This window comes from Oncorhynchus clarkii, chromosome 4, assembly GCF_045791955.1.
Source record: "Oncorhynchus clarkii lewisi isolate Uvic-CL-2024 chromosome 4, UVic_Ocla_1.0, whole genome shotgun sequence".
NCBI classification, from domain to species: Eukaryota; Metazoa; Chordata; class Actinopteri; order Salmoniformes; family Salmonidae; genus Oncorhynchus; species Oncorhynchus clarkii.
The window spans coordinates 36,923,591-36,941,528 of record NC_092150.1 but is presented as its reverse complement, the minus strand read 5'-3'; the positions used below and the strand labels follow the sequence as shown (position 1 = coordinate 36,941,528).

Below are 17,938 nucleotides of genomic sequence, written 5' to 3'. Positions count from 1 at the left end.
CACTACACATCAATTATGTAGATCAATGTAATGCAGAAGCATTGAATAAACTCAATGCAAAACAAAAGGAGTTTGAGGAACTTATTCAGGAAGGATCAGGTTTCATTTATTTAAAAAATTGAGAAAATTGGATGGAAAACAGCGAAGAATGCGCCAAGTTTTTCCTAAATCTTGAATATAGAAACATGTCCAAAAAGAACCTACAAAAAATAGTCAGTCACAATCGATGTAGAAATCCTTCTCTCAGCAAAAGTGAATTTGAATGAGGATGTAAAATATAAAAAATGTTCGTCAAGTTCCTCCAATCTCACTTGATGAAAAGTTTTGTGATATCATGTCGGGGGCAAAACATTTGTATTAGCAGTACTTGAAATGATAGGTATCAATCCTGTACTCTGGTTGTGTAAAGTGCCGTTTTCACCTAACTCTGTGCCTAATACACCACAGCTTGTGGTCTTTCCCCCACCCTCTGTACTCTGAATCTTGCATGTTCGGAACGAGGTACCGTTCCTTAACCTCTATTCTAAGAACAAACCATTCTTAGTATTCACGAGGTAACACAGGGGACAGAATTTGGCCACCTCATCCAGTAGATATCAGTTAGGTTCGACACATTGGGACAGTCATGGTGGATTAAGGAAATGTAACAAAGTTGGGCTACATAATGCAAGCCCCAACTCAAAATCATTGAACTCTCATTATATTCACTCTGTGTGCATGTTGTGACGGTTCCCTTATTAATAAGTACAATAAAGGTTTTTGATCAAGTATAACCAGATTTGGTGATTGGTTCTGGCTCTCCTCATTTGTTAACTTCTTGATCCTACTTGAGACGCAGATGTCTCAACTAGGCACCTGGAAATGCAAATGCGCTACGCTAAATGCTAAATGTACTCGTTAAAACTCAAACGTTCATCAAAATACACATGCAGGGTATAGAATTAAAGCTACACTCGTTGTGAATCTAGCCAACAAGTCAGATTTTTAAAATGCTTTTCGGCGAAAGCATGAGAAGCTATTATCTGATAGCATGCAACACCCCAAAATGCCTGAATGCGACGTAAACAAAAGATTTAGCGTAGCCGGCGATACACAAACGCAGAAATAAAATATAAAACATTCATTACCTTTGACGAGCTTCTTTCTTGGCACTCCTATATGCCCCATAAACATCACTATTGGGTCTTTTTTTCGATTAAATCGGTCCATATATACCCAAAATAGCCATCTATGGAAGCTGTGTAATTCAGAAAAAAACATTGTTTTAAAACACAGCGTCATTTTTTTAAATTAAAAAAGTCGACGATAAACTTTCACAAAACACTTCGAAATACTTTTGTAATCCAACTTTAGGTATTAGTAAACGTTTATAATCTATAAAAATGATTACAGGGCGATGTGTATTCAATAGCTCCTCGTCTTCAAATCTATTGCTGACAATGTGCACTTCAAAACATCCTGGCGGAGACCGGAATAAATGGAATCCAGTTAGTTGGATTTACCAACAAAAAACTCCCCGGATAATGACGACAATGGCGACATCGTGTGGAATCTGTAGGAATTGCATGCAGGTCCATAATTAATTTTGTGCCCTTTTAACAATCCATGAAAGTGACGCATGGATATTATTTTTAGCTTTCAGTGAGCAGTTTTTCTTGCGCTTTTCGATGAAACACACGATCTGTTATAGTCACAGCCGTGATTTAACCAGTTTTAGAAACTTCAGAGTGTTTTCTATCCACACATACTAATCATATGCATATACTATATTCCTGGCATGAGTAGCAGGACGCTGAAAAGTTGCGCGATTTTTAACAGAATGTTCGAAAAAGGAGGGGGTAGGCTTAACAGGTTTTAAATCAGAATATCTACCACATTCTTGACGATGAGGATGGGATGTGAAACTTCACCTGGTGACCGCTCCTGAAGACCCGGGTAAACCATGCACGGGAGATTCCAAATTGGGGTCTCAGGGAAGCCGCACTCCTTGAAAGGAGCAGCTGGACTCGCCCAAGATCTGAGAGGAAGCGGGTGAGGGTGGATACCACATCCCGGACATAGTATTGAGAGAGGTGAGCAGAATAAACCACCAATAGGTTAAGATGCTCCTGTGAGGGTACTCCCAGAAGCAGAGACTCCCTTAAGGGGTCACAGCTGGGGTAACTGACAGAATTGGCTAAACCAGGCAATATCTCAGAGGAATTATTTCAGAGTAAGTGTCCTCTGGGATTGATTGCTGGTGGAACCAGTTTAGAGTAACCAAAAGTCTGGTTGGTTAGATTGATCCCCAGCAGACCAGTGAGGTCAGTTAGGTGAGGGACCAGAGCCAGCTGAGTCTGTGTGTCACGTTTTGAGTCGGGGTGAGACACTTAAATAGATTAAATTGGGCATTAGAATAGACAGGCATGCCCTGGGTTAAAATTGTTAAATGTTATTGTGAGAGTTTTGTAATACCTGACACTTCACCACAAGTGGAGGTTAGAAAATACAAAGTTAGATTGGATTTTTGGGACCATGTTACACAATTAGATAGGCAACACGGGTATTCTGTAGGTAGTTTTGCATATCTGGATAGACAAAAAAGGATCTATACCACCATTATTGCAGTAGGTACAATTCTGGTGTAGAGGCAACACCCTGCCCTAGGCCCATCGAATGTACAATATTTTGATAATAGTATGGGTTTTCCTGTGTTTTTGGAAAGAGTCTAAAGTATAAACAGCGCTAAATGGTTTTCTTTGTTTGTCTACCCCTCTGTGTCGGTCTGTCTGTGTGTGGTGTGCAAGTGGAACAGGCACCATGGGACACGGTATTCCAGATCCCCCCCACGGGGGCCCAGAAGGTCATGGCAGATTAGTTGGGGAAGGGACATTCTGGACCAGGTGCAATTATGGCATAGGGAAGGTGGTTTCCCTTGACAGGGACACTGAGTTTAACAATGTTAGACAAAGTCAGGGAGAGTGTATGGGTTAAACTGGGTTAAATATTGAAAATGGGAAAGAGAGGCAGAAAGGCATGCACAACGACAGGATCCATTTAGGGGACAGCCCCATCAGAATATGGTAGTGCAGACTGAGGAGGAAGGGAAAACCGATAAAGACAAGACAAGACAGTGAGAAAGAACAAAAAAGAGGATGAGAGATCCCCCCACTCTTTTCCTCCCAATCTCTACCCAGTGCTGCCAGCACCAGTGGCCGCAGCCGGGGGAGGGGCCAACTACCATTCAACTACACCCCGCCAGTTGACTCAGACCCCCCTTCCTCCACTGCGCCTCCTCCCCTGTTTCTTGGGTCCTCTTTGCGGCCTATGGAGACATGTTGAAGGACTTCCTAGTGAGGGGCCTGGCACCTGACCTGGCGAGAACAACGTGCATCAGTTGGGAGACTAAGCCACTGGTGACTGTGGTGCAACACTAAGCACACTGATAGACAGCAGTGCACCCAGGTGAAGGCACAGGTCAAGAGGGAGAACCTGAAGAGTACTGAACTCAGGAAGGCTCAGCTGACGTTCTACCAAGGGGCGGCGGATCAAGGCACGGCTGGAGGAAAAAATTGCTACAACTGTGGTCAACCAGGCCATTTTGCGGCTAGCTGCCCAGAAGGACCGACAGGGGCAGAGGAGGCAGAGGAGCCCCAAGGCCCCCCCCCCCCCCCCTCAAGGAAGAGGTCCACTAGGAGGACAAGGTCTGTGGTATCCCCCTGCCCAACAACAACAACAACCATGGCAGCAACCAACCAACCGAGGGAGAATATTGACGGGCGAAGGAGGTAGTAATTGAGTTAGAATCGTCAGAGCAACCAGAAAAGTGTTTTTAAAGAACCATACCCTTCCTCGAATTTAGCCAACAGTGGAGGCTTGCGTCAATGGTGAGTCAATAATATTTCTACTGATACGTGAGCTGCAATGTCTGTGATTAACTGTAAAGCTATGACAAAATCTCCCATGTCTAGTGAAACAGTCAAAACTGTAGGGGCTTCAGGCCTCCCATTCAGTATATGGGGATTTGGTGACCAAACGGATGGCACTGTGATAGACTGCATCCAATTTGTTGAGTAGTGTTGGAGGCTATTTTATAAAATTACATCCCCGAAGTCGAGGATCGGCAGGACGGTCAGTTTTACGAGGGCATGTTTGGCAGCATGAGTGAAGGATGCTTTGTTGCGAAATAGGAAGCAGATTCTAGATTTAATTTTGGATTGGAGATGCTTAATGTGAGTCTGGAAGGAGAGTTTACAGTCTAACCAGACACCTAGGTATTTGTAGTTGTCCACATATTCTAAATCAGAACTGTCCAGGGTAGTGATGTTGGACGGGCAGACAGGTGATGGCAGCGATCGGTTGAAGAGCATGCATTTAGTTTTACTTGCATTTAAGAGCAGTTGGAGGCCACGGAATGGGGAGTTGTATGGCATCGAAGCTCGTCTGGAGGTTAGTTAACACAGTGTTCAAAGAAGGGCCAGAAGGATACAGAATGTTGTTGTCTGCGTAGAGGTGGATCAGAGAATCACCAGCAGCAAGAGCGACATCATTGATGTATACAGAGAAGAGAATCGGCCCGAGAATTGAACCCTAGCAGCACGAGCTCTGAAGATGGATGGGGTGGCAATCAGTTCACATATGGTGTCCAGGGCACAGCTGGGGGCAGAGGGTGGTCTATAGCAAGCGGCAACGGAGAGAGACTTGTTTCTGGAAAGGTGGATTTTTAAAAGTAGAAGGTTGAACTGTTTGGGCACAGACCTGGATAGTAAGACAGAACTCTGCAGGCTCTCTCTGCAGTAGATTGCAACACTGCCCCCTTTGGCAATTCTATCTTGTCGGAAAATGTTAGTGAGGGATGGAAATGTCTGGGTTTTACGTGGTCTTCCTGAGTCAGGATTCAGACACAGCCAGGACATCTGGATTGGCAGAGTGTGCTGGGGCTTCTAATGTTAACATGCATGAAACCTAGGCTATTACGGTAACAGAAGTCAACAAATGATAGCGCCTGGGGAATGGGAGTGGAGCTAGGCACTGCAGGGCCTGGATTCACCTCCACATCACCAGAGGAAAGGAGTAGGATGAGGGTACGACTAAAGGCTAAAATAACTGGTCGCCTAGTACGTTCAGAACAGAGTAAAAGGAGCAGATTTCTGGGCATGGTAGAAGAGATTAAAGGCATAACGTATGATAGGATGCAAGCACAGTGAGGGTAAACCTGTGCATAGAGTGATGATGAAAGAGATAGTCTCTAGAAATGTAATTCAAGCCAGGTGATGTCACCGCATGTGTGGTAGGTAGAACTAAAGTGTTAAATAAGGCGTATTGAGCAGCTAGAGGCTCTACAGTGAAATAAGGCAATAATTACTAACCAAAATCACAATGAACAAGGCATATTGACGTTAGCAACAGGCATGCGTAGCCGAGTGAACATAGGAGTCCAGTGAGTGGCTTCAGGCAGCAAGCAGCCGGGGCTAGCAAAAGGGCCTTGGAGGGATGTCGCGACAGAAGAAAGTTTGTTGTGGGCCCCTCGTGCTATTACGTCAGCAGACGGATCAGCAGGGCTCCGTGTGGTAAACCAGGCCAATGGGCAAAAAAAATAATAGGTGTAGTGGCCAAAGAATTTGTCCGATGGGCCTCTTAAGCCAACAGTCCGATGTGCTCTGGATAGCTAGCAGGCCACGGCTAATATGCTAGTGGATGGGCATTCAGGGGAGAACGCGACGGCAGAGCCGTGGGCCTAGCAAGGCTAGCGCCAGGCTAATTGGTTCTTGCTTCGGGACAGAGACATTAGCCAGGAGTGGCCACTCGGATATCAGCTAGCTAGCTGCGATGATCCAGGTGGAAAAAAAGGTCGGAGCTTGAGGTAGGAATCCGGAGAAAAATGTCAGATTTTCTCTGGTTTGGGTTGCGCTGTGCAGACTGGCGAGAGTTTTCCGCGCTAGAGGTAGCTGATGACTGCTAGCAGTGGCTAGCTGACTACTAGCTAGTAGCTGGCTAGCTTCTGTTAGAGTTATGGTTCAGAAGACGGATCAGCAGGGTTCCGCGTGGTGAAACCAGGCCAATTGGTAAACAAGGTACAGTGGCCAAAGAATTTGTCCGATGGGCCTCTTTAGCTGACAGTCCGATGTGTTCTAGACAGTAGCGGGCCGTAGTTTGCTAGTAGACAGTTAGCTGGTAGCAAGTTAGCTGGCTAGCTTTTGATGGGGGATCCGGATTCTTAAGTATAAAATAGCAAATCCGTACCACTTGGGTGAGGCGGGTTGCAGGAGAGTATATTCAGTCCGTAGATGGAAAGTGATATTAAAATATATACAAGACAAGACAATATCACACGTCCGACTGCTATGCCATCTTGGAACATAGAGATTGACTACGGGCAAGGGATAAGTATGATTTTGGCAGGATGAAGGGGGCTGAGCCCCTTGTAGTCACTCCCAAAGATACCAGGCGCCCTTCCAGAGCACAGTATCCACTTAGTAAAGATGCTAATTGCAGGTATCACACATGTACATGCCTCACTGTTAGAACACGGAGCGTTAGTCCTGTGTCACATATGTCAGAGTCAAGGCCCGCGGGCCACATCCGGCCCGCAAGAAGGTTTTTTACGGCCCCTGGGATGATCTTGATTTATTATTAGAACCGGCCCGCAGCAAGCCGGCAGCCCGCAGATCTTTTACACGCACCAATACCATTTCCCACAATGCTGACGCACCGAGCAGTAGGCTGCTTCATTTCAATATTTATTGGCACAGCAGTCGTCAGCATCACCTCAGATACCCATCAAAAATGGCAAAACGGAAGGTGGATACTGAGAACCGGGGGTTTCAAACAAGGTGGGAGTCGGAGTATATGTTCACGAAGGTAGCTGGAAAACCTGTGTGTCTTCAGTGTGGCGGTACTGAAAGAGTATAATCTGAGACGACATTATGAAACGAAACACGCGGACAAAAACAAGAATATGGACATGGAACAAAGGCTACAAAAGGCAGAGGAATTAAAACGAGGCCTCAAATCTCGACAGGCTCTGTTCAAAAAAGCCAAATCACAAGGCCAGGCTGCTGTCAAGGCCAGTTTTATTTTGGCAGAAGAGATCTAATCAACGGAGGGGGCAAAAACTGCATGATTAAAGTTTGTGACGAAGTTTCAGAAAAAAGGCAACTCTTTTTAAATGTGAGTCTGAGCAGAAACACCATTGCCGAGAGAGTAGACCAGTTGTCCATCAATCTAAAAGAGCAGCTTGTGAAAAAGGGAAAAGATTTTATTGCATATTCCTTGGCTGTGGATGAGAGCACCGACATTTCTGACATTGCCCAGTTGTCAATTTTCATCCGCGGAGTGGACTCCAACCTAAGCGTGACAGAGGAGTTTTTGGCTTTACGTCCTATGCATGGCACAACTACGGGGCATGATTTGTATGAAGAGGTGTCAAGATGTGTAAATGAGATGGAGCTGCCCTCGTGGGTTTGACAACCGACGGAGCACCTGCGATGTGTGGACACAGGAGCGGACTGGTGGCGAAGATACGGGAAAAGATGCAAGAGGAAAACGCGACAGGTGAGCTGACAGCTTATCATTGTATCATACACCAGGAAGCGTTGTGCGGTAAAGCCTTGAAAATGGAGCATGTAATGAGCATCATCACGCGCACAGTTAACTTTATCAGAGCCAAAGGTTTGAATCACCGCCAGTTCAAGGCATTTCTGACGGAGTTAGAAACGGAGCATGGTGATTTGCCTTATCACACAGAGGTGCGATGGCTAAGCCAGGGAAAGGTGCTTCAAAGATGTTTCGAGCTTCGTGAGGAGATTTGTCTATTCTTGGACAGCAAAGGGAAAGACACAACACAACTCCGAGACGAAATGTTTCTGTGTGAAATGGCTTTTCTGTGTGACATTACGAGTCATCTGAATGCAATAAACTTGCAGCTGCAGGGTCGGGATCGTGTCATCTCTTATATGTACAGTACAGTGAAGGCATTTAAAACCAAACTGACTCTGTGGGAGACGCAGATGCGGAAAGAAAATTTGAGCCACTTTCCCAGCTGCCAGACCATGAAAGAGAAGCTCTCTACCAGTGCGTTCCCGAGCACACAGTTGGCTGATAAAATAGGTATGCTTACCACTGACTTTCGACGCCGATTTGCTGACTTTGAAGCACAAAAAAGCAGGTTGGAACTGCTCGGTAACCCATTTGCTGTTGACGTGGAAAGCTCACCACCAAACCTCCAAATGGAGTTGATTGACCTCCAATGAGTTTGCCCGTTTCCTCCCCGGCACAATGCCCCAGCTGCGCATCCAGGCTGCTCAAACGTTGTCTATGTTTGGCAGCACTACCTGTGTGAACAACTGTTTTCTTTGATTGAACAAAACATCACACTCGACTTACTGCTGAACACCTCCACTCAATTCTGAGGATTTCTTCAGCTCAGAGCCTTACCCCGCATTGATGAACTTGTGGAAAAGATGGGACACCACCAAGTATCACCCTCAACCTCAAGTGAACATTACTGTGCAATCACATATTTAGAGTTTTTACTCAGTTCAAGTTTAAAAGTTAAAATTTAATATTTGTTTTCACTGCATGTTACTTCTCCTTAAACAAAGTGTTGTTTTTGATTAATAGATTTTTGCACTTTATTTTTTTGTATTTCAATCCAATTATATTTTAAAAATATTTCAGTTGAGTGGATGATAGAAAATTGCTATTATTGTTTTTTCTTTGAAGTAAATTTAGCCCACTTTTCTAAAATAGAAAATATAGTCTACATGGTGCCTTGAATACCGGTTTCTTTCATTTAATGTTCATGTTATGGGGATATTTATATAAAGGAAATTTGTCTTTTGTGTCTGTTGAAAATTAAAGATTACTGACAGAGCCATAAGAAAATATTGCTTTATTTATCTGATCATATTGATTTGTTAGGTTTTCAGTACAATTAGGTTCACTAGACTATATGCGTCATTTAAAAATTTTTCAATGAACATTCGAACAGTCCGGCCCTCGTCTTGTAGCTGATTTTTTTATTTGGCCCTCCGTCCATTTGACTTTGACACCCCTGACCTATGTGGTTCCCAATCCTACGACACTGTTGTCTGCAGTTCTAACAACAGCAAATTGGTTTTCAGTTATTGATTTGGCTAATGCGTTTTTTTTTTGCATCCCCGTGGCAACAGATCTTCAGTGCTGGTTTGCTTTTACGTTCCTTGGCAAGAGATTTACTTGGACCGATGGTCCCCATGGGGTACACGGACTCCCCCCCGCAATTTTTTCAACCGCATTGGCACAAAATTGAGGGTTTCCTTCCCCCGGAGGGGAGCACTCTAATACAGTACGTGGATGACTTATTGCTATGCTCTGAGACTCTCCAGTCCTGTGAAACTGACACAAGAGCTCTGTCAGAGAATGGCCAAAGTATCAAAAGAGAAGTTGCAACTAATCTCCCAAATGGTTCAATATCTGGGTCATGATATCACTCCCAGCTGGGCACAGAGAGTGCAAGCCATTCTCTCGGTCCCACAGCCTGTTACCAAGCAACACATGTCACTGACTGGTATTGCAGGTTATTGTACAGCGTGGCTGCCTGACTATGCTGAGGTTGTCCAGCCTCTCCCTGATCTCACTTATGGTCACAAAATGGCTATGAATGAATGACAAAACTGAAACAACTCATGACTCCATGCTTGGGGCTCCCTAACCACTCTAAACCATTTCATCTGTTGGTGTGTGAGAAAAATGGTTTGGGGTCTTCTGTTTTGACACAGGAACATGAGGAAAGTAGAGACCAGTGGGTTACAATCCTAAACAATTGGACAGTGTGGCGAGAGGTTTGGTGTGTTGTTTAAAGGGCAGTGGCTGCTGCTACTGAAATTGTGTTAGAGTGTGCAGATATTGTGGCTATGTGCCAGTTAACTGTTCACGTCCTACATGCGGTCCATGCTCTTATTTCACAGGCAAAGAGAGCACACCTGACTCCAGGGAGAATCTGAATGTGCTGCTCACAATGTCTCATGTGACCCTGAAGAGGTGCACTGTGCCCAATCCAGCTACACTGTTGCCGACCCCTGATGACGGAGAACCTCATGACTGCACAGCCCTTGTTGAAGATGGTATCCAAACCAAGGTCAGACTTAACTGATGTACCAATACAGAATGCTGATTTGGAAAAATGTGTGGATGGTTCAGCTCAGAGGTCTGACAAGGGAGAGCCACTTGTGGCTTATGCTGTAACAGCATCTACCACACTTGAAAGTGCTAAATTGCCCTCACACCTCAGCTCAAGCTGCTGAGTTGTTTGCTCTTATGAGAGCTTGCATTTTGGCTAAAGGGCAAACAGTTACCATTTACACTGACAGTAGATATGCATTTGGCGTGGTACATGCTTTTGGAACCCTCTGGAAGCAGCGAGGTTCTCTCATGTCATCAGGTAAGACAATCTCACATTCGAAATTGGTTGACAACCTTTTAAAATGTGAGATTTTTTTTCTTCACTTTATTTGGAATGGCAAACCAGATCAAGTTAAATAAGCATATTTATATAATAATATTATAAATAATAATTATATAATTAAAACTTAAATATTAAGGCATTAAGCCTCTCTCTTAAATGCCTAATTTGTACTGAAATTGTACATACAGTTTCAATCGGAAGTTTACATATACTTAGGTTGGAGTCATTAAAACTAGTTTTTCAACCACTCCACAAATTTCTTGTTAACAAACTATAGTTTTGGCAAGTCGGTTAGGACATCTACTTCGTGCATGACACAAGTCATTTTCCCCAACAATTGTTTACAGACAGATTATTTCACTTCTAATTCATATGACTTGTTTTACTGTGGATATAGATACTTCTGTACCTGTTTCCTCCAGCATCTTCACAAGGTCCTTGCTGTTGTTCTGGGATTGATTTGCACTTTTCGCAACAACATACGTTAATCTCTAGGAGACCGAACGCATCTCCTTCCTGAGCGGTATGACGGCTGCTTGGTCCCATGGAGTTTATTTATTTATTTATTTTATTTTACCTTTATTTAACCAGGTAGGCAAGTTGAGAACAAGTTCTCATTTACAATTGCGACCTGGCATACTTCCATACTAGTATTTGTACAGATGAACGTGGTACCTTCAGGCATTTGGAAATTGCTCCCAAGGATGAATCAGACTTGGAGGTCTACAAATTTGTTTCTGAGGTCTTGGCTGATTTCTTTTGATTTTCCCATGATGTCAAGCAAAGAGACACTGAGTTTGAAGGTAGGCCTTGAAATACATCCACAGGTACACCTCCAATTGACTCAAATTATGTCAAATTGTCTATCATATGCTTCTAAAGCCATTACCTAATTTTCTGGAATTTTCCAAACTTTTTAAAGGCACAGTCAACTTAGTGTATGCAAACTTCTGACCCACTGGAATTGGGATACAGTGAAATAATCTGTCTGTAAACAATTGTTGAAAAAATGACTTGTGTCATGCACAAAGTAGATGTCCTAACAGACTTTCCAAAACTATAGTTTGTTAGCAAAAAATGTGTGGAGTGGTTGAAAAACTAGTCAACCTAAGTGTATGTAAACTTCCGACTTCAACTGTATATATATATAAAAATGAAATATCACATATACTTAACTATTCAGACCCTTTAGTCAGTGCTTTGTTGAAGCACCTTTGGCAGTGAATACAGCCTAGAGTATTCTTGGGTATCAGGCTAGGCACACCTGTATTTGGGGAGTTTCTTCCATTCTTCTCTGCAGATCCTCTCAAGCTCTGTCAGGTTGGATGGGGAGCGTCACAGCACAGCTATTTTCAGGTCTCTCCAGAGATGTTCGATCGGTTTCAAGTCCGGGCTCTGGCTAGGCCACTCAAGGACATTCAGAGACTTGCCTCGAAGCCACTCCTACATTGTCTTCGCTGTGTGCTTGGGGTCGTTGTACTGTTGGAAGGTGAACCTAAGCCCCAGCCAGAGGTCCTGAGCGCTGTGTAGCAGGTTTTCATCAAGGATCTCTGTACTTTGCTCAGTTCCCCTTTCCCTCGATCCTGACTAGTCTCCCAGTCCATGCCACTGAAATACATCCCATCAGCATGTTGCCAACACAATGCTTCACCGTAGGGATGGTGCCAGGTTTCCACCAGACGCATTCAGGCCAAAGAGTCAATCTTGGTTTCATCAAATATGAGAATCTTGTTTTTCTTGGTCAGAGTCCTGTGGTGCCTTTGGGCAAATTCCAAGCGGGCTGTCATGTGCCTTCCGTCTGGCCACTTAACCATAACGGCCTGTTGGTGGACTGCTGCAGAGATGGTTGTCCTTCTGGAAGGTTCTCCCATCTCAAAAGAGGAACTCTGGAGCTCTGTAAGTTTGACCGCTGGGTTCTTGGTCACCTACCTGACCAAGGCCCTTCTACCCAGATTGCTCAGTTTGGCCGGGCGGCCAGCTCTAGGAAGGGGCTTTGGTGGTTCTAAACTTCTTTGATTTAAGAATGATGGTGGCCACTGTGTTCTTTTGGGACCTTCAATGCTGCAGACATTTTTTGGTACCCTTCCCCAGATATGTGCCTTCGACACAATCCAGTCTCGGAGCAATACGGACAATTCCGTAGACCTCATAGCCTGGTTTAATCTCTGACATGCACTGTCAACTGTGGGACCTTATATAGACAGGCGTGTGCCTTTCCAAATCATGTCCAATCAATTGAATGTACCACAGGTGGACTCCAATCAAGTTGTAGAAACATCAAGGATGATCAATGGAAATTTTGAGTCTCATAGCAAAGGGTCTGAATACTTATGTAAATAAGTTTAATTTATAAATTTGCAAATATTTCTAAAAACCTGTTTTCACTTGGTCATTATGGGCTATTGTGTGTTGATTAAATAAAAACATTGTCATCAATCACTTTTAGAATAAGGCTGTAACGTAACAAAATGTGGGAAAAGTCAAAAGGTCTGAATATTTTCTGAATACACTATATATAGTGTATCATTATACTCTTGGGTACATTATTTTTAGGGCAATATCAGTAGACATTTTACAAATATGAAGGTTCAGGACCCTCATTGCAAAAGGAAATAGAAAAATGGTATTCTACGGGGAAAGATGGGTTAATCTGTGGAGTGTTGGAGTTAAGCTCAGAATGAATGGTGAATTGGCCACTCTGGGTGAAAATCCAGCACTTGAAGAAAGAGGAAGTTAGAAATATATGTATAATTATTTAACTACAGGTACCGTAGACGACCGCGAAATAGCAGTGGAAGTATTGTCGTCCGTTAGTTTACTCCAATTAGGGTAGGGATGGTAGGGGAGGAAAAAGTATAGAAAAAAACGAAAATAAATTAAAACAATTAAATTGATAGAACCTACAATCTAGGTGTAATAGTAAAGCTGATCTACCACCTTCCCACTAAATAATAACCACAATCAAGAACACTAAGAGTTGAATGGTGAACACCGCAATAGAGCTACATTTTGAACACTTCCAAAAGTCTTATTATAACACCAGTTCAGTGGGACTCATATGTCTCTGAAATTGCACATTTAACACATTCCCAGTTTAATGTACACCATTGATTTTGCTGTGTGATGCATCCCTCCAATAGAGTTCCAGACACATGTAGAATCTATGCCAATGCGCATTGAAGCTGTTCAGGCGGCTTGTGGTTACCAAACGCCCTATTAAGACACTTTGATGGTGTTTCCTTTATTTTTGACAGATATCTGTATCTCTACACATACACATCACTTTACTGAAAAACTCACTCACACAACGGCACTCACACAGTCTAATTACTGGTGCTCACACTTACAAAACACACTCACAGTGTATCTCGGGAGCCTCTGCTGTCTCGTCGAAGTCGTCCTCTCGGTCCATCTCAGAGTATTTGTCCAAAGAGCGTTTGTGCACGAAGGAGAGCACCTCCTGTAGAATATCCATCTTCCTTAAGATCTTACACAGACCATGTACTCTCATAGCTTCCTCATGTCTGATCAACGCACGACGCAGGTGGGCCTTACCTAGATCACTCACGCAAAGACAGACACACAGGAAAAGCTTTAGTAGGATCTCACAAAGGCCATGCTTGCGCATCAAATATAGATACAGTTGAAGTCAGAAGTTCACATAAACTAGTTTTAATGACTCCAAACTAAGTGTTTCAACCACTCCAAAAATGTCTTGGCAACAAACTATAGTTTTTGCAAGTTGATTAGGACACCTACTTTTGGCATGACAATTCATTTTTCCAACAGTTATTAAAAGACAGATTATTTCACTGTATCACATTTCCAGTGGGTCAGAAGTTTACATACACGAAGTTGACTGTGCCATTAACCAGTTTGGAAAATTCCAGAAAATGATGTCATGGCTTTAGAAGCTTCTGATAGGCTAATTGACATCATTTGAGTCAATTGGAGGTGTCCCTGTGGATGTATTTCAAGGCCTACCTTCAAACCCAGTGCCTCTTTGCTTGACATCATGGGAAAATCAAAAGAAAATCAGCCAAGACTTCAGAAACAAATTTGTAGACCTCCACAAGTGTGGGTCATCATTGGGAGCAATTTCCAAACGCCTGAAGGTACCACGTTGATCTGTACAAACAATAGTACACAAGTATAAACACCGTGGGACCACGCAGCCGTCATACCACTCAGGAAGGAGACGTGTTCTGTCTCCTAGAGATTAACGTATTTTGGTGCGAAAAGAGCAAATCAATACCAGAACAGCAGCAAAGGACCTTGTGAAGATGCTGGAGGAAACGGATACAAAAGTATCTATATCCACAGTAAAACGAGTCCTATATCGACATAACCTGAAAGGCTGCTCAGCAAGGAAGAAGCCACTGCTCCAAAACCGCCATAAAAAAGCCAGACTACGATTTGCAACTGCACATGGGGACAAAGATTGTACTTTTTGGAGAAATGTCTTCTGGTCTGATGAAACAAAAATAGTTTGGCCATATTGACCATTGTTATGTTTGGAGGAAAAAGTGTGGAGGCTTGCAAGCCGAAGAACACCATCCCAACCGTGAAGCACGGGGGTGGCAGCATCATGTTGTGGGGGTGCTTTGCTGCAGGAGGGACTGGTTCACTTCACAAAATAGATGGCATCACGAGGCAAGAAAAGTATGTGGATATATTGAAGCAACATCTCAAGACATCAGTCAGGAAGTTAAAGCTTGGTCGCAAATGGGTCTTCCAAATGGACAATGACCAAGCATACTTCCAAAGTTGTGGCAAAATGGCTTAAGGACAACAAAGTCAAGGTATTGGAGTGGCCATCACAAAGCCCTGACCTCAATACCATAGAAAATTTGTGGGCAGAACTGAAAAAGCATGTGCGAGCAAGGAGGCATAAAAACCTGACTCAGTTACACCAGCTCTGTCAGGAGGAATGGGCCAAAATTCACCCAACTTATTGTGGGAAGCTTGTGGAAGGCTACCTGAAATGTTTGAACCAAGTTAAACAATTTAAAGGCAATGCTAGAAAATACTAATTGACCGTATGTACTCTTCTGACCCACTGGGAATGTGATGAAAGAAATAAAAGCTGAAATAAATCACTACTATTATTCTGACATTTCACATTCTTAAAATAAAGTGGTGATCCTAATTGACCTAAAACAGGGGATTTTTACTAGGATTAAATGTCAGGAATTGTGAAAAACTGAGTTGAAATGTATTTGGCTAAGGTGTATGTAAACTTTCGACTTCAACTGTATGCGTTTGTGTGTGTGTGGTGAGTGAGAGCGTTCTCACCCAGTTTGCGTCTCTCCTCGGGGTCTCTGAGCACCTGGCTGAGTGGGGGTCCAGCAGGATTACTGACATGGAGCTGGAGGAGAGCCTTCTCTCCCTCTTCATCACACTCTTCTTCATCAATGGACTCTACGGGACACAACACACACTGGCAGATAGACACACATTTACTGGAATACACACACTCATACTAAAACATACACAAACAGGACAATTTCCGAACCACCACAATCGTCATTCCTGTAATCATCAATATCAGACTCAACATAAACCCACCTCACACCGCACGGTGGAACTTACGTGTGCGGTCACAGAGAGCGACAGCAGCATAGTAGTGTGAGAGAGCTCTGAAGTGTTCTGCTTTCACCTGAACCATGGAGGCCCAGGAGAATGGGACATAGTCCTTCACTAAGGGCTGAGACATGGTCTGGAGCACCAAGCTATACACATCTGATACCTATAGCGAGAGAGAGAGTAAAAGACGGATGAAGAGAGACAGGAGAATGGAACATAGGCTTTCACTGGGGGCTGAGACATGGTCTGGAGCACCAAGTTACAATTAAACACAGTCTCAAATAGCCACCTGTCCCTTTTAATAGCCGGTCAACGGCACACACTTCAGCAAATAAACACTGTTTCAAATAAACTCTAGGTCTAAATGAATCATTTACGAGGTCACCATGAATTGTTTACAAGGTTTAATGTTTGATTTGTTACATTAAATAATTCAGTAATGACTCCAAAAAATAAATGGCGATCATCCGTTTTTAAATCGCCAGTAAGAAACAGCTGAGAACCGCTAGCTGGCAAGCACAAAAACAGTAAACAACTTCAGGGGTACATACCCTTAGAAAATCAGCAGTGTGCCATCTAATGGCAAAAGTAAGAACTGACAAATGCACAGTTAAAAAGGAGAATAATATTATTCTGTCAAGGAAAAGAGAGTCATATATATATATATATATATATATATATATGAGAGAGAGAGCGAGAGAGAAATGTGACAGTGTGCAAATGATAACAGTGCAGAAAAGGGAGAAATGTATTAAAATGCTGGAAGTGATGAATGCTGAAATTAAACAATTAACTATGCAAATCAGCAAAAGCTGTGCATTAAATAGACGCCTAACTCAAATAGAAGCCAGTCTGTAATAAGTGACTGTTGAGTTCAGTGATTTAAGCAAATAAATGCCCAGGCTATTCATTTAAGTTTTGCAGTATATAGGTCTTATACCTACAGAGAGAGAGTGAAAGACGACACAGGACAGGCTATGCTAACTTTGCTCCCGGGGAAAGGTAGAGAAAGAGCTGGATTTCCTATTACACTGTGAAAAATACTTAGACCTAAGATTGTTTTATTTTATAGTTTCAAATTCGTTGCAATGAATGATAATCTTTTTTCCAAAAACTATTAAAAAATATATTTATTGGATGAAAAACCAAAATGTCTAGTTTGGGCAGACAAGGACAGTATGTGGCCTCCTGCCACAACCAGAGGGCCAGCCAGTGAAAAGTACAATGCAACAATAGTATTTGCAATTTTGTTTTGGTTTTGGCTTTCGTACACTATACATACAAAAAAAGCATGTGGACACCCCTTCAAATCAGTGAATTCTGCTATTTCAGCCACACCCGTTGCTGACAGGTGTATAAAAATCGAGCACAGCCATGCAATCGCCATAGACAAACATTGGCAGTCGAATGGCCTTACGGAAGAGCTCAGTGACTTTCAACGTGGCACTGGCATAGGACGTCACCTTTCCAACAAGTCAGTTTGTCAAATTTCTGCCCTGATCGAGCTGCCCAGGTCAACTGTAGGTGCTGTTATTGTGAAATGGAAACGTCTAGGAGCAACAACGGCTCAACAGCGATGTGGTAGGCCACACAAACTCACATAACGGGACCGCCGAGTGCTGAAGAGCATAAAAATAGTCTCATTGGTTGCAACACTCACTACCAAGTTCCAAAATGTCTCTGGAAGCAAAGTTAGCACAAGAACTGTTCGTTGGGAGCTTCGTGAAATTGGTTTCCATGGCCGAGAAGCAGCACGCAAGCCTAAGATCACCATACGCAATGCCAAGAGTCAACTGGAGATGTGTAAAGCATTGAGTAGGAATAATTGTCTGGGGCTGTTTTTCATGGTTCGGGCTAGGTCCCTTAGATCCAGTGAAGGGAAATCTTAATGCTACAGCATACAATGATATTCTAGATGATTCTGTG

The 17,938-nt window shown here is 43.3% G+C and overlaps 1 protein-coding gene across 1 annotated transcript in view; it reads right to left on the bottom strand.

Annotated features, from left to right (window-relative positions):
- The window catches only part of LOC139406771 (rhophilin-1-like), a 61,338-nt gene that overhangs the window by 15,874 nt on the left and 27,526 nt on the right, over positions 1-17,938 (bottom strand). The window contains exons 10-12 of the mRNA XM_071149795.1: positions 16,019-16,175; positions 15,722-15,847; positions 13,787-13,981 (exon numbers count right to left, since the gene is read on the bottom strand). Coding sequence (XP_071005896.1) covers positions 13,787-13,981; positions 15,722-15,847; positions 16,019-16,175 — 478 coding nt within the window. The remainder of the gene's footprint in view (positions 1-13,786; positions 13,982-15,721; positions 15,848-16,018; positions 16,176-17,938) is intronic.